Source organism: Andrographis paniculata, unplaced genomic scaffold, assembly GCF_009805555.1.
Source record: "Andrographis paniculata isolate CXL003 unplaced genomic scaffold, ASM980555v1 Contig49END, whole genome shotgun sequence".
NCBI lineage: Eukaryota > Viridiplantae > Streptophyta > Magnoliopsida > Lamiales > Acanthaceae > Andrographis > Andrographis paniculata.
In genome coordinates this window covers 2,380,747-2,397,925 of record NW_026137583.1, presented here as the reverse complement: position 1 = coordinate 2,397,925, position 17,179 = coordinate 2,380,747, and the positions used below count along the sequence as shown (strand labels likewise).

The 17,179-nt window shown below is 32.8% G+C and overlaps 2 protein-coding genes across 2 annotated transcripts; both read left to right on the top strand.

The window, feature by feature from the left end:
- The first annotated feature begins 6,592 nt into the window (after window positions 1-6,592).
- LOC127252929 (MADS-box transcription factor PHERES 2-like) lies at window positions 6,593-7,174 on the top strand. The gene has a single exon (XM_051277318.1). It carries the CDS (start codon window positions 6,593-6,595, stop codon window positions 7,172-7,174), a length of 582 nt encoding a protein of 193 aa, XP_051133275.1.
- Window positions 7,175-7,196: 22 nt separating this feature from the next.
- On the top strand, window positions 7,197-14,037 carry LOC127252928 (uncharacterized). The gene is made up of 3 exons (XM_051277317.1): window positions 7,197-7,490; window positions 9,707-10,195; window positions 13,993-14,037. Exons 1-3 carry the CDS (start codon window positions 7,197-7,199, stop codon window positions 14,035-14,037), a joined length of 828 nt encoding a protein of 275 aa, XP_051133274.1.
- Window positions 14,038-17,179: the final 3,142 nt, after the last annotated feature.

Genomic DNA, 17,179 nt, shown 5'->3' with positions numbered 1-17,179 from the left:
TAATCCACTCACTACTTCATGTTCACCTTTTATATGTTTATGTTCAGTTGTTTGTAAAATTGTAGAAGAGCAAATATAAATTGACTATCTCTTGTCACACATTAAAAGCATTGTTTAGATGGTCCATAGCAAAGAAAAATGGCAGGAGTGGCAGCCACATCAACGTTTTACTCATAATTTAACCGAAACTAAAAATAGGTAACTAGGGATTGACAACGAGTCAAACACCTAAGTAATAATTAATTAGACATAGAAATTTTTCTATGATGTTGCAGTGATGTATGAGGATAGCAGCTTTTCCTTTTTACAATATTCTTAGATGTTAATCAGAGGATCCATTTTTTATCCTTAAGGTCAAGTATCAATGAAACCGAGAATTTTGCTTAAATAAGCAATTGTGATGACTCTTGCTCTTTCAACCATAAAAAAGTTATTAGTATACATTTTTCTATCACCTATCACCATACCACTCACATCACACCTTTTCTATCCTTAGTCATAAGAATTTCCTACACTCGTTTGGCATAACATCCATTATATCTGAAAATATATTTATTCGTAATTGCAAACATTTATATCCACTGAGTTGTATAGTTTCTGCATATTATAAGTATACAACATAACTGGCATAAACACAATCACTACACACATTGACTCATACAACTTATATCACCTCCATTTCATTCTTCACTACATCGTTACATTAATTACATGCAACATTCACCTCATTAGATATTGCTTTTATCTCAATTTCTTAGACAACAATAGTATAGAATTAAATTTTTGCACTAGTTGAAACTTCAATCCTACTTACAAATTTTGTAAACTTTAACAAATAATTATTTGAATTATTTAGAAACTTAAAATTCCTAAGTTCAATCTAAAATCTTCGAGTAAAGAAGATAAAATATATTATTTGATATCTGAAAAGGTAAACTGCAAATTTGACTTTATTTGCCAATATCTCACAACCAATAACAAAACACATGGATTTGAACTATCAATCCACACTACCTTACTCACATTACCAGTTACTTAAAAATTTGTTTCTCACAACTCTCGTATTTTACTCATCACGTACTGTACCTTTTCATCTTGCACAAAGCACAAATTATATCAGTTGAATGTCTCTAGATATTGACAATAAATTAAAACTATAGTGGATACAAGCAAGAAAATTATGTCCCATAAAAATTGGCAACACATTTTCATAGATAACATATTTCCAAGAACACAATTGATGGCTATATGTCCCCATAAAAATATGTTACCAAAATCACAATAATGACAACACATTTCAAAAAGTAGGTAAAGTAACCAGTAATGAGAGGATTCATGATATAAACAATGACATAAGCATATGATGTAAGCAAGTACATCGTGTGGCTTCAAAAATTTTAGCTTGTTTAAATGTTAGAGTCAGGCCGAGGGGTCACAATTCTTCATCCTTGTATATTCATCATATCAAGCTATTGGATTAATCTAGAAAATTTATATTAAAGTTTACGAGCTCAACTTCAGGTAATTGGTCCAATTGACATGGGTGGAATTTCAATATTCTTATCAAAAGCACACACTTATTTCTTCTAAGTAAAAATTGTAAAACTGTACACACATTAAAATAGTTTATCAACTATGAAAGTAAAAAATATATTGTATTACATAAAAAATGATGGAATTTGAAATTGAAATTCTCTATTTCAATAATAATAATTCGTACATATTTATAATGATATATGAATCATCAGAATAAGGTAAGTGATATGCGGAAATTTGTTTTAAAATAGGAAATTTATTATGAGTTTATTGGGTGAAATGTGCATTATTTCGTACGCTCAGCTATAGATAAAAAAAATGAAATTGTAGACCCTTAATCGCACTATCACAATTATTTTTACTTATTTTACTAGTGGGTTTCCAGGTCGAACACAGAGATTTTAAGTCGCGAAATTAAAGTGCAAGTTAAGCGCAACAAAAAGCGGTAAGGCTGACTCGCTCGTGAGCAAGCCAGAAAGTTAAACTAGGACATAATTAAAATAAAGTGATTAAGGTAAGCGATTGATGGAAGATTAAGTGAAGATGGTACACGAGCGATGGATGCAGTGAGATTGGTGTTGTACGAGTGCGAGTGGGTGCAGTGAAAGCGGAACATAGATATATGAGTGATACTAAGTGAGTGGTAAAAGGGGATCAGATGATGTTGTGTGTGACTTGCATGTTCCTTAATTCCTAAAATTTCATGGATCAAGTGAGGGAGTGATGCTAGTGAGTAAGTGAAACATATATGTATAACACGTAATCGATAGAGAAAATGAATGTAATTGCGCATAATGAATAAAATAGAAACTGAGATAGCCGGTACTTGACCTTAAGGGATTTGCAACAAAACTTCAATGACGCCCAAAATCAAAACATTATAAGCAAGAAATGATATTGTCACTAGATATTTATGTGACCTAATAGACAAACACCTATGCCCCTTTAATTATCCCAATCTTTGTCTCATTAGTGGCTTTATCCTTCTGTTATCTCTCTTTAATCAGAATCGAATTTGGAACAGCAGCTAAGCAGGTAGATAAGGCTCCTACGTACTTAACTACATTGAACTTCCTAAATTCTTTCAATGAATACAACATGAATCTAGGTTGGTTAGTCGATTCTTCTATGTTCTTTCTCAGCAAAATGTAATTCTAATCTTAATATTCTGACACAAATATGAATTGGGGATGAAGGTGAGTGTGAAAAAATCATGATATTTCATTAAATACTAATAAAATAGTAAAGATCTACATTACAAAACCAATAACAAAGCTGTAAAATAAAGTAGTAAGATAATCTATAAAGCAGTAAGGTGAGCGGCCAGAGGAGAAGAATATCCAAACTCCTCTGGCAATTTGTATCTAGTGAACTCCCTTACAGGGTTAGAGCTCTCGAAAAGCATTAAAATTTGTAGAAAGTAAGTATTGAATGTAGTGTATTCAGTGTGTTTTACAAATGGAATATGTCCCTATTTATAGATACGTGGAATCGGCAGTTGTGGAGCAATTGAGCGGAGGTTGAAACCGCTGGACAGTTAGGCGGTTTTCGGAAGTTAATCTGTTGAAGCAGTTGCACCAGCCATAACTCCTTGGTTGTCGTTTCGCTCACTTCATAATTTAAGGTCGTAGATCTTCCTCGCTTGCCTCGGTGACTGGAGGGCATCAACGCAGCTCAAGCGGTGCTGTCGTCGCAGTCTGGTAATGGAATAGCTTGACCGCTGAGAAAAGTACACTTATTCAATTTTTGGAGTGGTCCAATCTTGCTTCTACAGTAGCAAATGTCTGGTCGCTGGCGCTGACGGTAAGCAGTAAGAGCGTCACCGCTTGACTTTCAACACTTAGTTTTTCTGGGCTAGAAACATCACTTAAAAAGGGCAAAAACGTAAATAATCTCAACAGACAGACTCCGGATCATGCCAAACAAAACAAATCAATAAAGTATGCCATAAATCAAATAATTTGGTGGTTTTCACATAAAAATTCAAGTAATACCCAGTTTTGTCAAGCAAAAAATATGCTGTTATTTGGAGTAATCAGTAAGAATCCTAAAATAACTGTTAACTAATATAACTACTATAAATATAATATATATTTTCTAAATATATTTTAACACCCCTCTTTAAACTCAATGTATGATGGAACAAATTTGAGTTTTCCAGAAGTGACTAAAAGTGATGTAGCCGAGATCTTCCACGAACGAATTTGAATATGCTAAGATTGACCGAAAGTGGCATAGTCATCCACTTGATCAAAGTCAAAAGTAGAATCTCAACACCGTTAGAGTTGGAAATAAGACTGGTCGCTCAGAATGGAACTATAGTCGAAAATAGGACTCGCTCACTCTTAATAGAGGTAGAGTCGAAAACATGACTCACTTGCTCACAACAGAGCTAGAGTCAGAAACAAGACTTGTCCACTCTCAATAGAGTTAGAGTAAAAAAACAAAACTCTCAACGGTATTAGAGTCAAAATTAGAACTCTGTCAGTGAAAATCAAAGTAGCAGAGACGGAGACGGCATTAAAATGACAATATGACTGTGGATAGAAGCAGATACATCAATAATAAGAATTCATACATATTTATAATGACATTGATAATGTTCTTTTGTATAGTCAATTACAGGGAATTTTTATTCGAAGATTGAGATGTAATGAATTATTGAGAGCGATCAGATATAGTAAAAAGTTGTGGTTGTAGACCCTGAATTGTTATCATAATTATTTATACTCTTTGACTGGTGAGTTTTCAGGTCGAACACAGGGATTTTAAGTCAAGTATTGATCTCATGAAAGCGGCAGAAATGCAGTAAAAGGACCCGCTTTGAAGCGGGTCTAAATCTTAATCTACAAAGAGCTGGAAAGGAAAGTGGTAGAAAGCGAGTGGTGGTGAGCGAGCAAGGTGCCAGCGATGGATGAGTGAGAGGGATATGAGTGGATGATACAACATATATGTATATAGATTGAGCGGTAGAGATTGATGGAGAGGTGTTGTATCTGAACTATGCGTTACTCAATGACTAGGTTTTCCTGGAGGAAGTGAGCGAGCAGTGCTGGTGTTTAAGTGAGCATATATATAATACGGAAACGGGAGAAGGAGGTAATGTAAATATATAAACCATATTATGAGGAATTTTTATCGCTGGTACTTGACCTTAAGGAATTTACAACAAGACTTCAATTACGTCCAGAATCATAACATTATAAAAAAGATTCCCTACTATCACTAGGAGTTTCTGTGACCCAATAGACACCGTTTATGCCCTATTAATTATCCCGAATTCTGTCTCATTAGTGGCTTTACCCTTTTATTACCTCTTTTTATAAAAAAATTGAATTCAAACCAGTAGTTAAGCAGGTCGACAAGGCTCCTACGTACTCAACTACATTGAAGTACCTTGAATCAGTTTGTGACAAAAGACACAGCTTAGATAATCAATCTTTTTGTGCTCTTTACCAGCGAAATGAAATTCTTTACAAATAGGTTTTATATACATGTGAAAAGTATTGAGGGAGTGATAATGAAGAACAAATGATATTTCATTACTTACTACCAAAGCTTGAATTTCTAATTCTACAAATACTGTAATTAAAGCAATAAACTAAACTAAGTAAGTAGTAAAGTGGTGGCCAAGGGAGAAGAAAAATCTCAACTCCCTTGGCCATTCCTGTGGAGAACTCCTTTACAGGGTTGGAGCTCTCGGAAAACAGGAAGACAACTAGAGTTCGCAAAAAATAAGTGCTGGTATACTCCTCTCGAAGTATATTTTATATACAGATATTTGTCCTTATTTATAGCAGGTGGAAGTAATGGTTGCAAGCAGTTACAAAGTGGTTTCAACCGCTAGGTTGTTAGGCAGTTTGTGGCGGTTATTCTGTTGAAACAGTTGCTGGCTATATCTCCCAGGGTGCTCGCTTCGCTTGCTTTGGATTGTAAGGGCGCAGATTTTCCTCACTTGCCGGATGACTGGAGGGCATCAGCATAGTTAAGCGGGTTTGCTTTGTGCTGGCTGGTAATGGAATCGTTGTACTGTTGCAGGTTGGACATTTAGGTAATATTTGAGTTGAGTTGTCGTCGCTTCGCTGCAGTGGGTGTCTGGTCGCTGGCCTAAGCGCTGGAGTGTCGCTTTCGAGCGGTGGAGGCTACCGCTTGCCTCTCTTGCCTTAGCTTTTCCGGACGATTGAGTCATCGTTTGTGAGCGAAGATGACTATTGCTTATTTCATCTGCCTTAGCTTTTCCGGACGATTGAGTCATCGTTTGTGAGCGAAGATGACTATTGCTTATTTCATCTGCCTTAGCTTTTCCGGATCCAAAACACTGCTTAAAAGAGCAAAAATTGTTAATAATCTCAATAAACCAACTCTGGATCATGCCAAGTGAGATAGATGAATAAAGTATGCCATATATCAGTTATTGTATAGTTTTTATACAAAAATTCAAGTAATACACAGTTTTGTCAAGCTAGAAATATGCTCATATTTGGAGTCATTAGACACCATATTTGATGTATCCAGAGAGAATTTGATCATAATACCATATTATAATGTGAAATTGAAATTCTATATTTCAACAATAAGAATTCATATATATGTATAATAATATATGAATCATCTAAATAAGGTAAGAATCCTACAAATCTCTTAAATAAAATAACTATCATAAATATAATATATAATTTTCTAAGTATATTTTAACAAAAAATGTCTATGTATTTCAAATTGTTCATATAATTATCTAAAAACTATTCATATTAGACCCATACCAATTTACAAACAAGTCTGATGCTTTCTTATATTTGTAAATGCATCCTCAGAACATATTTAAAAGATACACCAGAACTTTGCCAAAATTACGCACACAAATTGAATTTTAATCGCCAATCCACCTACCCAAAACAATAATGATATCGAAATCTACGCTACATTAAAACATAATAAATATACATTAATTTACATTGATTGCACTTGCTATAAATATTCATAAACTACCAATCAACTTATATAAATTGAATCATCTTTTCAAAGGAAAAAAATATCACATAAATGATAAATGACTATGGAGAGGATAAAACATGAGCAACTCACTAATGAAAATAAGCGAAACTCTATCCTCCTCGAAGAAACTGAAGGTCTCTTGAAGGAGGTCGAGCAATTGAAGATTCTTTATGGTGTTGACATTGCCATCATCGGTCATGAGGAAGGTGGCGAAAGCAATACCATTCTTTGGCCATCACCGGAAGGGGTGGCGGAGCAGGTGAACAAATTTATGGAGTTACCGATAGACGAAAAAACTAAGAGAATGGTGACTCACGAGAGTTATATAGAGCAAATTATAAAGAGTGAAAAGGAGAACATTGATAAGTTGATGAGGGCTATGGCGGTGAAGGAGGGCCATCAGCTTCTAGCCAAAAAGGAGGTGGAAGACATGGACGTGACTGAGCTGAAAAATTTGAAGGTCATGGTAGCTGAGATGATTAAGAAACTGAAGAAAAGAGCTGAAGAACTCGACCTGGTGACGGCACCGAAGGCCAACATTGGGGCTGGATCAGTGGAGGGTGGAGGAGACCTTTTTCAGGACCATGACTTTTTCGAACATTGGGGCACCTCCTTTTGGAGCAGCGACAGCTACATCCGATGAAGATCAGAGCCATATGCAGGCGATGGTTTCAGTGGGGACTGATAAGTGGTTTTCTGGCGGCGCCGGAGGCAGTGGCGGAAGCATTGGCGGTGGTTCTTCTTCTACATTTGAAGGGTATTCTAGTCCCACTGTTGGTGGCAGTTCTTCTTCTAGTTTTCTAGGGTTTTCGGGTAGTGTTGCTACTGGAGGGGACTTCTCCAATGACACTGCCGGCATCTATTATTCTGGATATGAAGGGTCTTTTGGTGGCAGCACTGCTGTTGGTGGTTCTTCTACTAGTTTGGAGGGACGATTTTCCAGTGCTAGTGATGATGCTGTTGGCGGTTCCTCTAATGACTCTAGAGGAATGTTTGGCGGGGGTAATTAGTGGCTGTGAGCTACAAGTAATTGATGGGAGGGGATCCTCACCTTCACCGCTCCTGTCCCACTCTAAGCATCATCACACACCCATGTATCTATACATGGGTATGTGTGGGGCAGGGAGGGGATGATGCCGAGGATCTCCTCCCGTAATTGATGGTTGTTATTTTATTATGTATTTTTCTTCATAGGTATTGGTAATAGACGTTTTTTCTTATGAAATAATAATACCCAATAATTACTAGAGTTGCAAAATTAGCCTTTCAAAAAAAATTTAGTATATGTTTTTAGTTAATTCTTTGTTACTATTTATAATATATTTAGTTTGTTCTTTTGAATTATCAAACTTATTGTCTATTACACAAATTTTCATTTTTATTTCAAAATATTATTTTCAATGCCTGTTATTTATATAGAATTTAATACTCCCTCCATTCCACGGCACCAAATCTTCTATTATCAAATTCTCCTATTCTCTCTATTCCAACAAAAAAAATTATGACACAGGTTTAGAAGAGAGAAAAAATTAACAAAGAGTAATTATGAATATGATTTAAAATTTATATATTTTTAAAAATTATATTTTTATTACTTATTAATTTTCTTTTCTTAAAATTAATTATATTCAAATTAATTATTATTTTTATTATTATCCTCCCTCCGTCCCATAACTATATATCAATTTGCTTTTTGCACGGAGTTTTAAAAATATTAGTATTATATTGGGATATAGTAGAAATAAAGTACAAACGACTGAAATGACTTTATTAGTATTGTGTGATATAAAGGTAATGGTATTTATATAATTTATTGGAAGTTGTAAGGGTATTTGTAATATTAGGTAGATAGTACATTTACTAAAAAAGGAAATAGATATTTTGTTATGAGACTGACCAAAATAGAAAAATAGAGACTTTGTTATGAGACGAAAATAGTATTATTTAATTGTAAATATATAATTTCTTTATTTTTTTAAATATTACCGTAAAATACCATTTAAATATAATTTTATGAATAAAATATTACACAAATTACTATTTAAATGATTTTTTTATGGAACATTTAAATTTTAAAAATAATATATATATACATAATATGTTATTGTGTAAAGAATAATATAATATATATATATATGAATAAAAGAATAAATTTTTTAATAATATAAAATTATATCTAAACAATACTTGAGATGATTTTTTTTCTTAAAAAAAAAGAAAACAAATATGATAAATTGATATAATAGTAAAAATAAAAATTAATTTGAGATATAATTTATTTTAATATTTTTAAATAAACAAAATTAATAAATAATAAAGATATAATTTTAAATAATACTCATATCTTTTTTTTTTTTTTTTTTTTCATACGTCATAACTTTATATGCTGGAATACGAGGAATAGAGATATTTGAGAAGAGAGGACTTGGGTCCCCCATTCCACTTACCGTCCTACATTTAAGATGATTTTTATTTTTTAGAAAATTATTACACATTTTAATTTTATTTAAAATTTTTTAATTTATTTTTTTATTTTAATTACATTAATTAGATATTTATATTATAGGATAATTATTTTTACTAATATATTTTTAATTATCTACTCATTATACTTATTCTAAATTACCTAATTATTTATTCATTATACTTATTATAAATTACCGTATCTACGCTAACCCGAATATGCAATGTGGAATGAAGAGACTATTAAATAATGTTATTTAACCCAAAAATAACATCATTAAAAAAAAAAAAAAAAGAACACACATAATTTATTTATTTAAAACGAAACAAAAAAACATTTACATAATTTTTTTATATTTCTATTCAGAATATAATACCAAATATCGTTTCAATTTAAAATATTATATGCCAAATTTATTTCTATTCAAAATTGATCTATTATTGAAAAAAGTTAAATGAACATCATAGTATAGTTACAAATTAATGGAGTGATACTTTCTCATGTTTTTAGGTTATTCTTTATTGTTTAATTAATTATTTTAGAAAAAGCTTATTCAAATTTTAATTTTTTTTACAAAATATCGTATTAGTTAATTATTTCAAGTTAGAAAAATATTAAATATATATATATATATATAAAAGATAATAACATAGATTGTGTAGTGGCAGCAGTGGCGGAGGCAGACTCCTCTTTCTTCTTCTTCTCTGGCAGGTGGCGGCGACGGGGCTGGTGACGGCGCAGGCAGCTTCCACTCCGGCGACGGCGGCAGCAGCGCTGAGGCGGACTACTCTTTCTTTTTCCTTCTTCTCCGTCAGGCGGCGGCGACGGGGGGCTGGTGGCGGCGCAGACTGCTTCCGCTCCGGCGACGGCGGCAGCAGCGAAGCCCTCCTCTTTCTTCTACTTCTTCTCCGGCAGGCGGCTGCAGTGGAGGCTGGGGCAGCACCGGCGGCTTCTTCTCCAGCACGCGGCAGCAGCGGTGGCCTTTTCTCTTATTTTCCTTTCTTCTCCGGCGCAGTGGCAGCGGCGGCGGCCGGCGGCAGAAGCTGCTGTGGCGGGGCGGTTTTGGAATCTTCTCCGGTGATGGTGGCGGCGGCGGAAGCTGCAGCGAATGGCACTGTTTTGGAATCTTCTCTGGCGGCAGGCGGCGGCAGTCTGGTGGAAGGCGGCGGTGGTCCGGTGGCAGGCGGCGGTGGCACTCCGGTGGGGGCATTGGAATATAATATATTTTTAAAAATTTTTTTTTTAATTTGTCTCAAAATTTCCTAGGTTATTGATATAAAATATATATTTTTTTAAATAGAAAATTTTTAAATTTGCTTCGGAATTTCCGAAACTATTTTCATTAGTGTCAGAATTTCCAAAGCATTTAGTCTCGAAAATTCCGAAACTATTCCAATTAGATTCTGAAATTTCGAGGCTACACAAACAGTCACGAAGAATCTGTTGGGACCGTTTCCGAGACTGTTTCCGAGGCTAATCAATCCAATATACTCCTTTCATCCTTTAACAATCTATCAATTTTTCTATTTTGATCTGTCTCGTAACAAAAACAAAATATTTATTTATTTTTTTATTAATAAGATTATTTTAGTAATTTTTACTTTATTTATATCATATTTCAATATAATATTAATATTCCTAAAATGATGTAAAAACAGACAAACACAAGAAAGGAAGAGAGTATAATATAATATTATCTTCGCCTTGTGGGGTTAGTGCCGTTTTTTTTTTGCATGCATATACTAAAAAATATTGAATTAAATAGTTAATTGATTTGAATTAGTTGATATAATGTGTAAAAAAATATTATTTTGATTATCTTTTTTTATTGGATAAAAATAGGTATGTCAAATAGGGCGGGTTAGCTCTGGACCCGCTCTTATTGGGACGGGTTCGGGTTTAAATAATATGTTTCGGGGCGGGTTGTAAATTTAAAATTTTAAACCCGGCCGGGTTCGGGGCGGGTTAGGGTTTTACTAAAAACCCGTCCCAATCCGGACCCGGACCCGAACCCGGATATTTTTTAAAATTGTTATAACTAATATATATGTACATTTATATAATAAAAATATATTATTTATTTACTTAAATAATTTTAAATATAAAATTCAATTAGTCGCCTCCTCCGAATAATTTTTTAAAATTATTATACCTAATATATGTATATTTATATAATAAAAATATATTATTTATTTATTTATCTTATTTTTATGGATTAATATTTGATTATTTTTAGATTTTTTTTTGTGTTTTTAATGCTATTTGTTTTAGTATTCGATTGTTAAAAAAAATATTTATTATTATATATTTTTTAAAAAAAAACGGTTTGCTGGGTTGGCCCCGAACCTTCCGAGTTCGGGGCGGGGCGGGTCCTGGGGCCGAGTGGAAGTAGGGCGGGACGGGTCTCGGAGCCTAATATTTTCTAGCGGGCGGGTCTCGGGCCTGCAGAACTCGTCCCAAACCCGCCCCGTTGACATCCTTAGATAAAAAGTAAAAAAAATTGGAATATTTATTTATTTATTAATACTTACTCTATTAAAATAACTATGTGAATAAAATTCCTTGACAAACCCCAACAACTTCAATTTATTTTGTCAATTCACACGTTAAATACGATTTCCTCAAAAATTCCTTCCAAAAATATTTCTTCTAAATTAATTTTACCAAATTCCCTATCCTCTCAAAGTAAGACCATCGAGAGGCCTAACAAATAGAGTAAGAGTAGGATTGTAGTTTGGATATTTACGACTAAGAAGTATCAGAGTCTCTTTCGGATAGGCTCTAAAAGGAGAAAGAATGATGGAATGTCAATAGAAGTTTATTATTGAATTGACCCGACTTGATAATACATATTTTGGGAACGTTAAGTGTCAGAGCCAAAGTCACTGAATGGGTAAATCGTCGATCCATGGACTACGTAATGTCCTTTACCCCTTGGGTGACAAATGTGCATTTTACTAGAGGTTTCTAATACTCTTTTACTAGAGGTTTTTAATACTCTTCTGCAATTTCTATTGAAACATATACTTTAGGGTGATTGTACGGCAGATCATTTTAAAGCAGACTCCCCGTTCATAAAGAGAGTTATAAACTATTGAAAGAAAACTTATTCTTGAGGTCTAAATGGTTAGGCCTATTTAAAGGTGTTTCTACGGAACAAGATTGGAGATTCTTTCTTGATACTATCTCAACAAATTAGGAGATAATCGTAACAAAAATTATAACATAATTAATAATCGGGATAAGGATATTCGAGATTATAGTAACATCTTTAGATATTAAAGTCCCTCGTATGGCAAATTTTATCCTTTCAATATGAATAGAATTTTTCGGAATTTTTCTATCAGACCCATGAGCTAACCGACTAGGTCCACCACCCGATCCAAAATTCGCAACTCGATTTGGTACAATTAAAGAATTTGATAAGGATAATAATATTTACCAATCATTTTATCCGAGGAATTCGGTTATGAGAATATATTAAATATTTTTTGTACTTGATATCTGAAATTCTGAAAACAAGAATTCTTACATATTCAGTCCCAAGTCCCTGCTGAAAATATCTGATATGGCGACATATCTCCGGCAGGTGACGCATCAAACGGGCATGTTAACCTCAACTCACATGCGAGCCACGTGTTATTTTTCCACCGGATGCTACAAATGAAATTTTTGTAGATACTGTCCTAAAATAAAAAATTGAAAATTGATGTTAAAAAATGACAGCACTTGTCAAATAGAATTTATAATTTACATTTTATTTAAATATATTCAAGAAATTACAATGTATCTTGTTAATGATATATTAGAAGAGAGTTCATTTCATGGTGAGATAAAAGTAAGGTTCCTACTCTCTCTCTATATATACATATCTCTCTCTCTATATATATATATACACACACGCCAACTAACAACCCTCGACGATGTAGGAATTCTCGTTTTGAGAATTTAGAAAATCAAATAATTATTAAATATTAAACCTATTCTGAAAATTGAACTATGGTAAGAATAGATGAAATAATATGATTATCCATATCACATAACTATATGCCGAACCGAGTAATGAACTCGGATCGGGTGTCGGATCGAGTCGGTGAGCTCAATCGGATAGAGAAATCCGAAAAAATTTTATTCATGCCAAATGGACAAGTCATATCTTAAAATTGATTTCCATACGAAAAAAATTTGAGGTCATATTTTATGGGTGCGTTTACTATATGAGATTATGGTGGATAATACTATTTTATCCGACCTAATTTCATATCTACAGAGCCATATATAATTAAAGATCTCTTACAATTATTATAATTTATAGGATTGTTAATACAATCTAAGCCACTAATATTATTAATTATATTACTAAATTATCTAAATTACTCATCTCTTTAAATACTTACAAACATTTTATATAAATATAATAACAATTAATCTTTTTGTTTAAATGCAAGTTATATATATTTTTTAAACTTTTAATAAATAATATTAAGTTATAAGAATGCTAGAAAATATGTTACTAAAACTTAATTTATAATTTTGAGGACAAAATTAAATATATTTAATAAATAATAAAAATATATCAAATTATATATATACATATTATGTCATGACAATAACTCAATTAAATTTTAATATTGTTATATATTAGTATATTGTTATAATTAGAAAGAAAAAAAAATATAAAATAAATTATATTACAATAATTTATAATAACATTATTAAGGGTACTTTGGGTAAAAAAAAATAATCATACCATATAATCAAACAAAATATAATTTTATATAATATTTAATTAGGCAAAGTAAACGTCATATTACTTAATCCCTTGATTATATAATCCATGCTTTAAAATAGTTTATGAATAGGCATGACCTTTATCACGAGACACTCTCCTCCCTTTGCCGATTATTCTACTCTACTTCGAAAGAATATAAGTCGTTTTACTTTTGTGAATTATACAAATATACTGAAACACTACTGACGGATATTTCGTTCTGCAGGAACAGATCTTTCTCAACTTGCTTTCCTTCCTAATTTCTCATTAGGGCCTTATATTTTCCAACACCTCTATGGTTGTGATCAAGAAATTTAGAGTTTATTTGAAAAGTTTGAAACAATAAATCGGTCCGAAAGTGTTGCACAAATTTTTTTTTTTTCAGCAAGACTTACCGGATAGTGATGGATGATACGTAGTGAAGTGATCAAGTGTGGAATTACTTTGTATTTTTGCACCTTTAACTTAATATTGACAAATATATTTTCTTGACATTTCTTGTGATATCTTGTCTTAAATATAACATGATATTATTTTTATTTTTTATTGAGTCCTGAATGATGACACTGAATTGCTATACATTAGTAATAAGAATGACTCAGAAGAAGACGAGAAAAGAGACTATCTGTTATACCAAAAAATATATATTTCTGAAAGAGTTATTTGGGCTCGATAAAAGAAGAAGAAACAACCTAATTATTTGGTCCAAATTTATAAATAAATAAAGGACCATAATAGAGCAGCCCGGTTGGAGGCCCAGGCCCGAGTTCACAAGGCCACACGAAGCAATATCCGATTGAAATTATTCTAATTTTGTATAAAAATAATTGGATGATAGGGTGAAATCTTAATTGGATTAGATTTGATTAGTGATATTATATATGCTTAATAGTTTACATTAGAGGAACATCCGACAATATAATTTTTGGCTTCTAAATTTCATGCAATTGATTTTTCTTTCATTTCCTTAAATTTACTTTCTTTCGTATTCTAATCTTCTTGCTCTGCTTCCTGTTTCTCTGTATTTTCTTTTTTGATTCTTTTAATTTTTTATCCATTATCTTTTTATTTTTTTACTTTCTACTCATTTATCTTTGTTCTCTTTTTCTATTTATTATTTGGGAACAAAGTTCAAAATCCTCTTTTAAGGAAGTTGGAAAACTTACCCGATTGATTCCTTTCATCGCATACCTTTTTTTTTATTTTTTTATTTTTTTATTTTTTCTTATTTTCTATTCATTTATCTTTGTTCTCTTTTTTTTCATTTATTATTTGGGAACAAGGTTCCGAATCCCGTTTTAAGGAAGTTGGAAAACTTATCACATTGATTCCTTTCATCTTCTATCCATTTTTTTTTTAATTTTATTACTTTCTACTGATTTATTTTTGTTCTTTTTTTTCATTTATTATTGAGAACAAATTTCCAAATCCTGTTTTAAGGAAGTTGGAAAACTTATCCCATTGATTCCTTTTATCTTTTACCAATTTTTTTTTTTTTTAATTTTTTACTTTCTATTTATTTATCTTTGTTCTCTTTTTTCATTTATTATTTGGGAACAAGGTTCCAAATCCTGTTTTAAGGAAGTTGGAAAACTTACCCCATTTTTTACAGCTTGGATCCGAAAAGCTGGCGAAAAATATTTTAAGTAACAACACTATCATACAATGGTCAACTACTGATCAACAGCTGTATCTGTTGCTATACAAAAAGGAAAACTAAAGATAGTCATTTACAGAAAATCAAGAAACAAGAAGTGTTCAATATAGATGCAGACATTCCAAATTCATGCATCATTTCAACTAGATATCAATTATCACGATTAACAGAAGATCTTTCTTTCTTTGTGCCTAAGATTTTTTGAAACTAGAAGATCCAATAATCTTTCAACATCGATGGAACTCGCATCCGCAGGAGTACAATGGGTTCTATCCGAGACACACTTTTGTACTTGTCGGCCAGTGTATATTCTCTTAACATATATTTCCTTTGACGACCACGATCACCATTCTCCTCATTCACCTTGTAGTAAAAGAAACTCTTCCTTTTTCCTATTAGTTCTTGGTTCCTGTCATAGATTTCGACATGCATGGAACGATCACTGCACCACCAGGAAGTTCCTTAACCGCTGTCATAAAGGAAATTTCTTTGGTATCTTGGTAGTCGTTGAACAACTCCTCCTGGGGTTCTTCGTTGATGCTGTAAATGTCGTGATTTGGAAGGACACAGCGGATTTGAGGAGGCAATTGGATTTTGGCTTCACATAGCTCATTAAGAAGAAGGAGAATGACTTCTTTATCAGATAATAGAGTGTGTGTCATTGCAGAATAGCAAACGACGACCTTCGGTTGTTTGCGGAGAATGATCTGAAAAACTGAATGATTGAAGAACCAAGAGGATGTGTTTTGTTGAGCCCAGAGAATAAAGGAATATGATGGAATGAATTCTCTATCTCTTATAAGTACATAATACACATTATGCATTTATAATAAAATTTTGTGCCAATTGTCCGAAAGAACATTATACGGTATTTGGTACAAAAGATTTAATTCAAACATGATATATATATATATATATATAATATAGATGCGTAATGCGTATATATAAGAGAGAGATTATTATTTCATATTCCCCTTTTCCTGCGCTCAATAGAACACATCTCTTCCTTCTTCAATTATTTAGTTTTTCAGATCATTTTCCGCAATCAACCGAAGGTTTTTCGTTTTTCTGCAATGGCAGACACTCCATTATCTGATGAAGAAGTCATTCTCATTCTTCTTAATGAGCTATGTGAAGACAAAATCCAATTGCCTCCCCAAATCGGCCGTGTCCTTCCAAATCACGACATTTACGGGATCAACCAAGAACCCCGAGAGTTGTTCAACGACTACGATGATTACAAAGAAATTTATTTCATGACAACGCTTAAGGAACTTCCTGGTGGTGATAGTTATAACCGCAGTTGCGGCGGAGGGAAGTGGAAGAAGGCCGGCAGCCATTTCGAAATCTATGACAACAACCAAGAACTAATAGGAACAAGGAGGACTTTCTCTTACCACAATGTGAATCGGAAGATTGGTGACCGTGATGGTCGAAGGAAATATATGTTAAGAGAATATACACTCTCCGACAAGTACAGAAATTGTGTCGCCGGAAATCACAAACTGAATGCACTGTGTAGTCATGAAAAAACATCTCTCGGATAAAAGAAATTATCCTCGTCCGGATGTGAGTTTGATCGATGTACATGTTGAAGGACTTTTGGGTCAGCTAGTTCAAAAAAATCTTAGGCAGCAACAAAGTTCTTCTGTTAATCGTGATAAACGATATCTAGTTGAGATGATGCATGAATTTGGAATCTCTGCATCTATATTGAAAACTTCTTGTTTCTTGATTTTCTGTAAATGATCTTAGA

What these genes read in the sequence shown, in the direction of transcription:
- LOC127252929 (XM_051277318.1), top strand. Translation starts at nt 6,593, where the DNA reads ATGGAGAGGATAAAACATGAGCAACTCACTAATGAAAATAAGCGAAAC.
- LOC127252928 (XM_051277317.1), top strand. Translation starts at nt 7,197, where the DNA reads ATGGTTTCAGTGGGGACTGATAAGTGGTTTTCTGGCGGCGCCGGAGGC. An exon ending in CCAGTGCTAGTGATGATGCT is followed by an intron (nt 7,491 to 9,706) that starts GTTGGCGGTTCC and finishes CTTCTCTGGCAG; the next exon opens with GTGGCGGCGACGGGGCTGGT. An exon ending in CAGGCGGCGGTGGCACTCCG is followed by an intron (nt 10,196 to 13,992) that starts GTGGGGGCATTG and finishes TTCGTTCTGCAG; the next exon opens with GAACAGATCTTTCTCAACTT.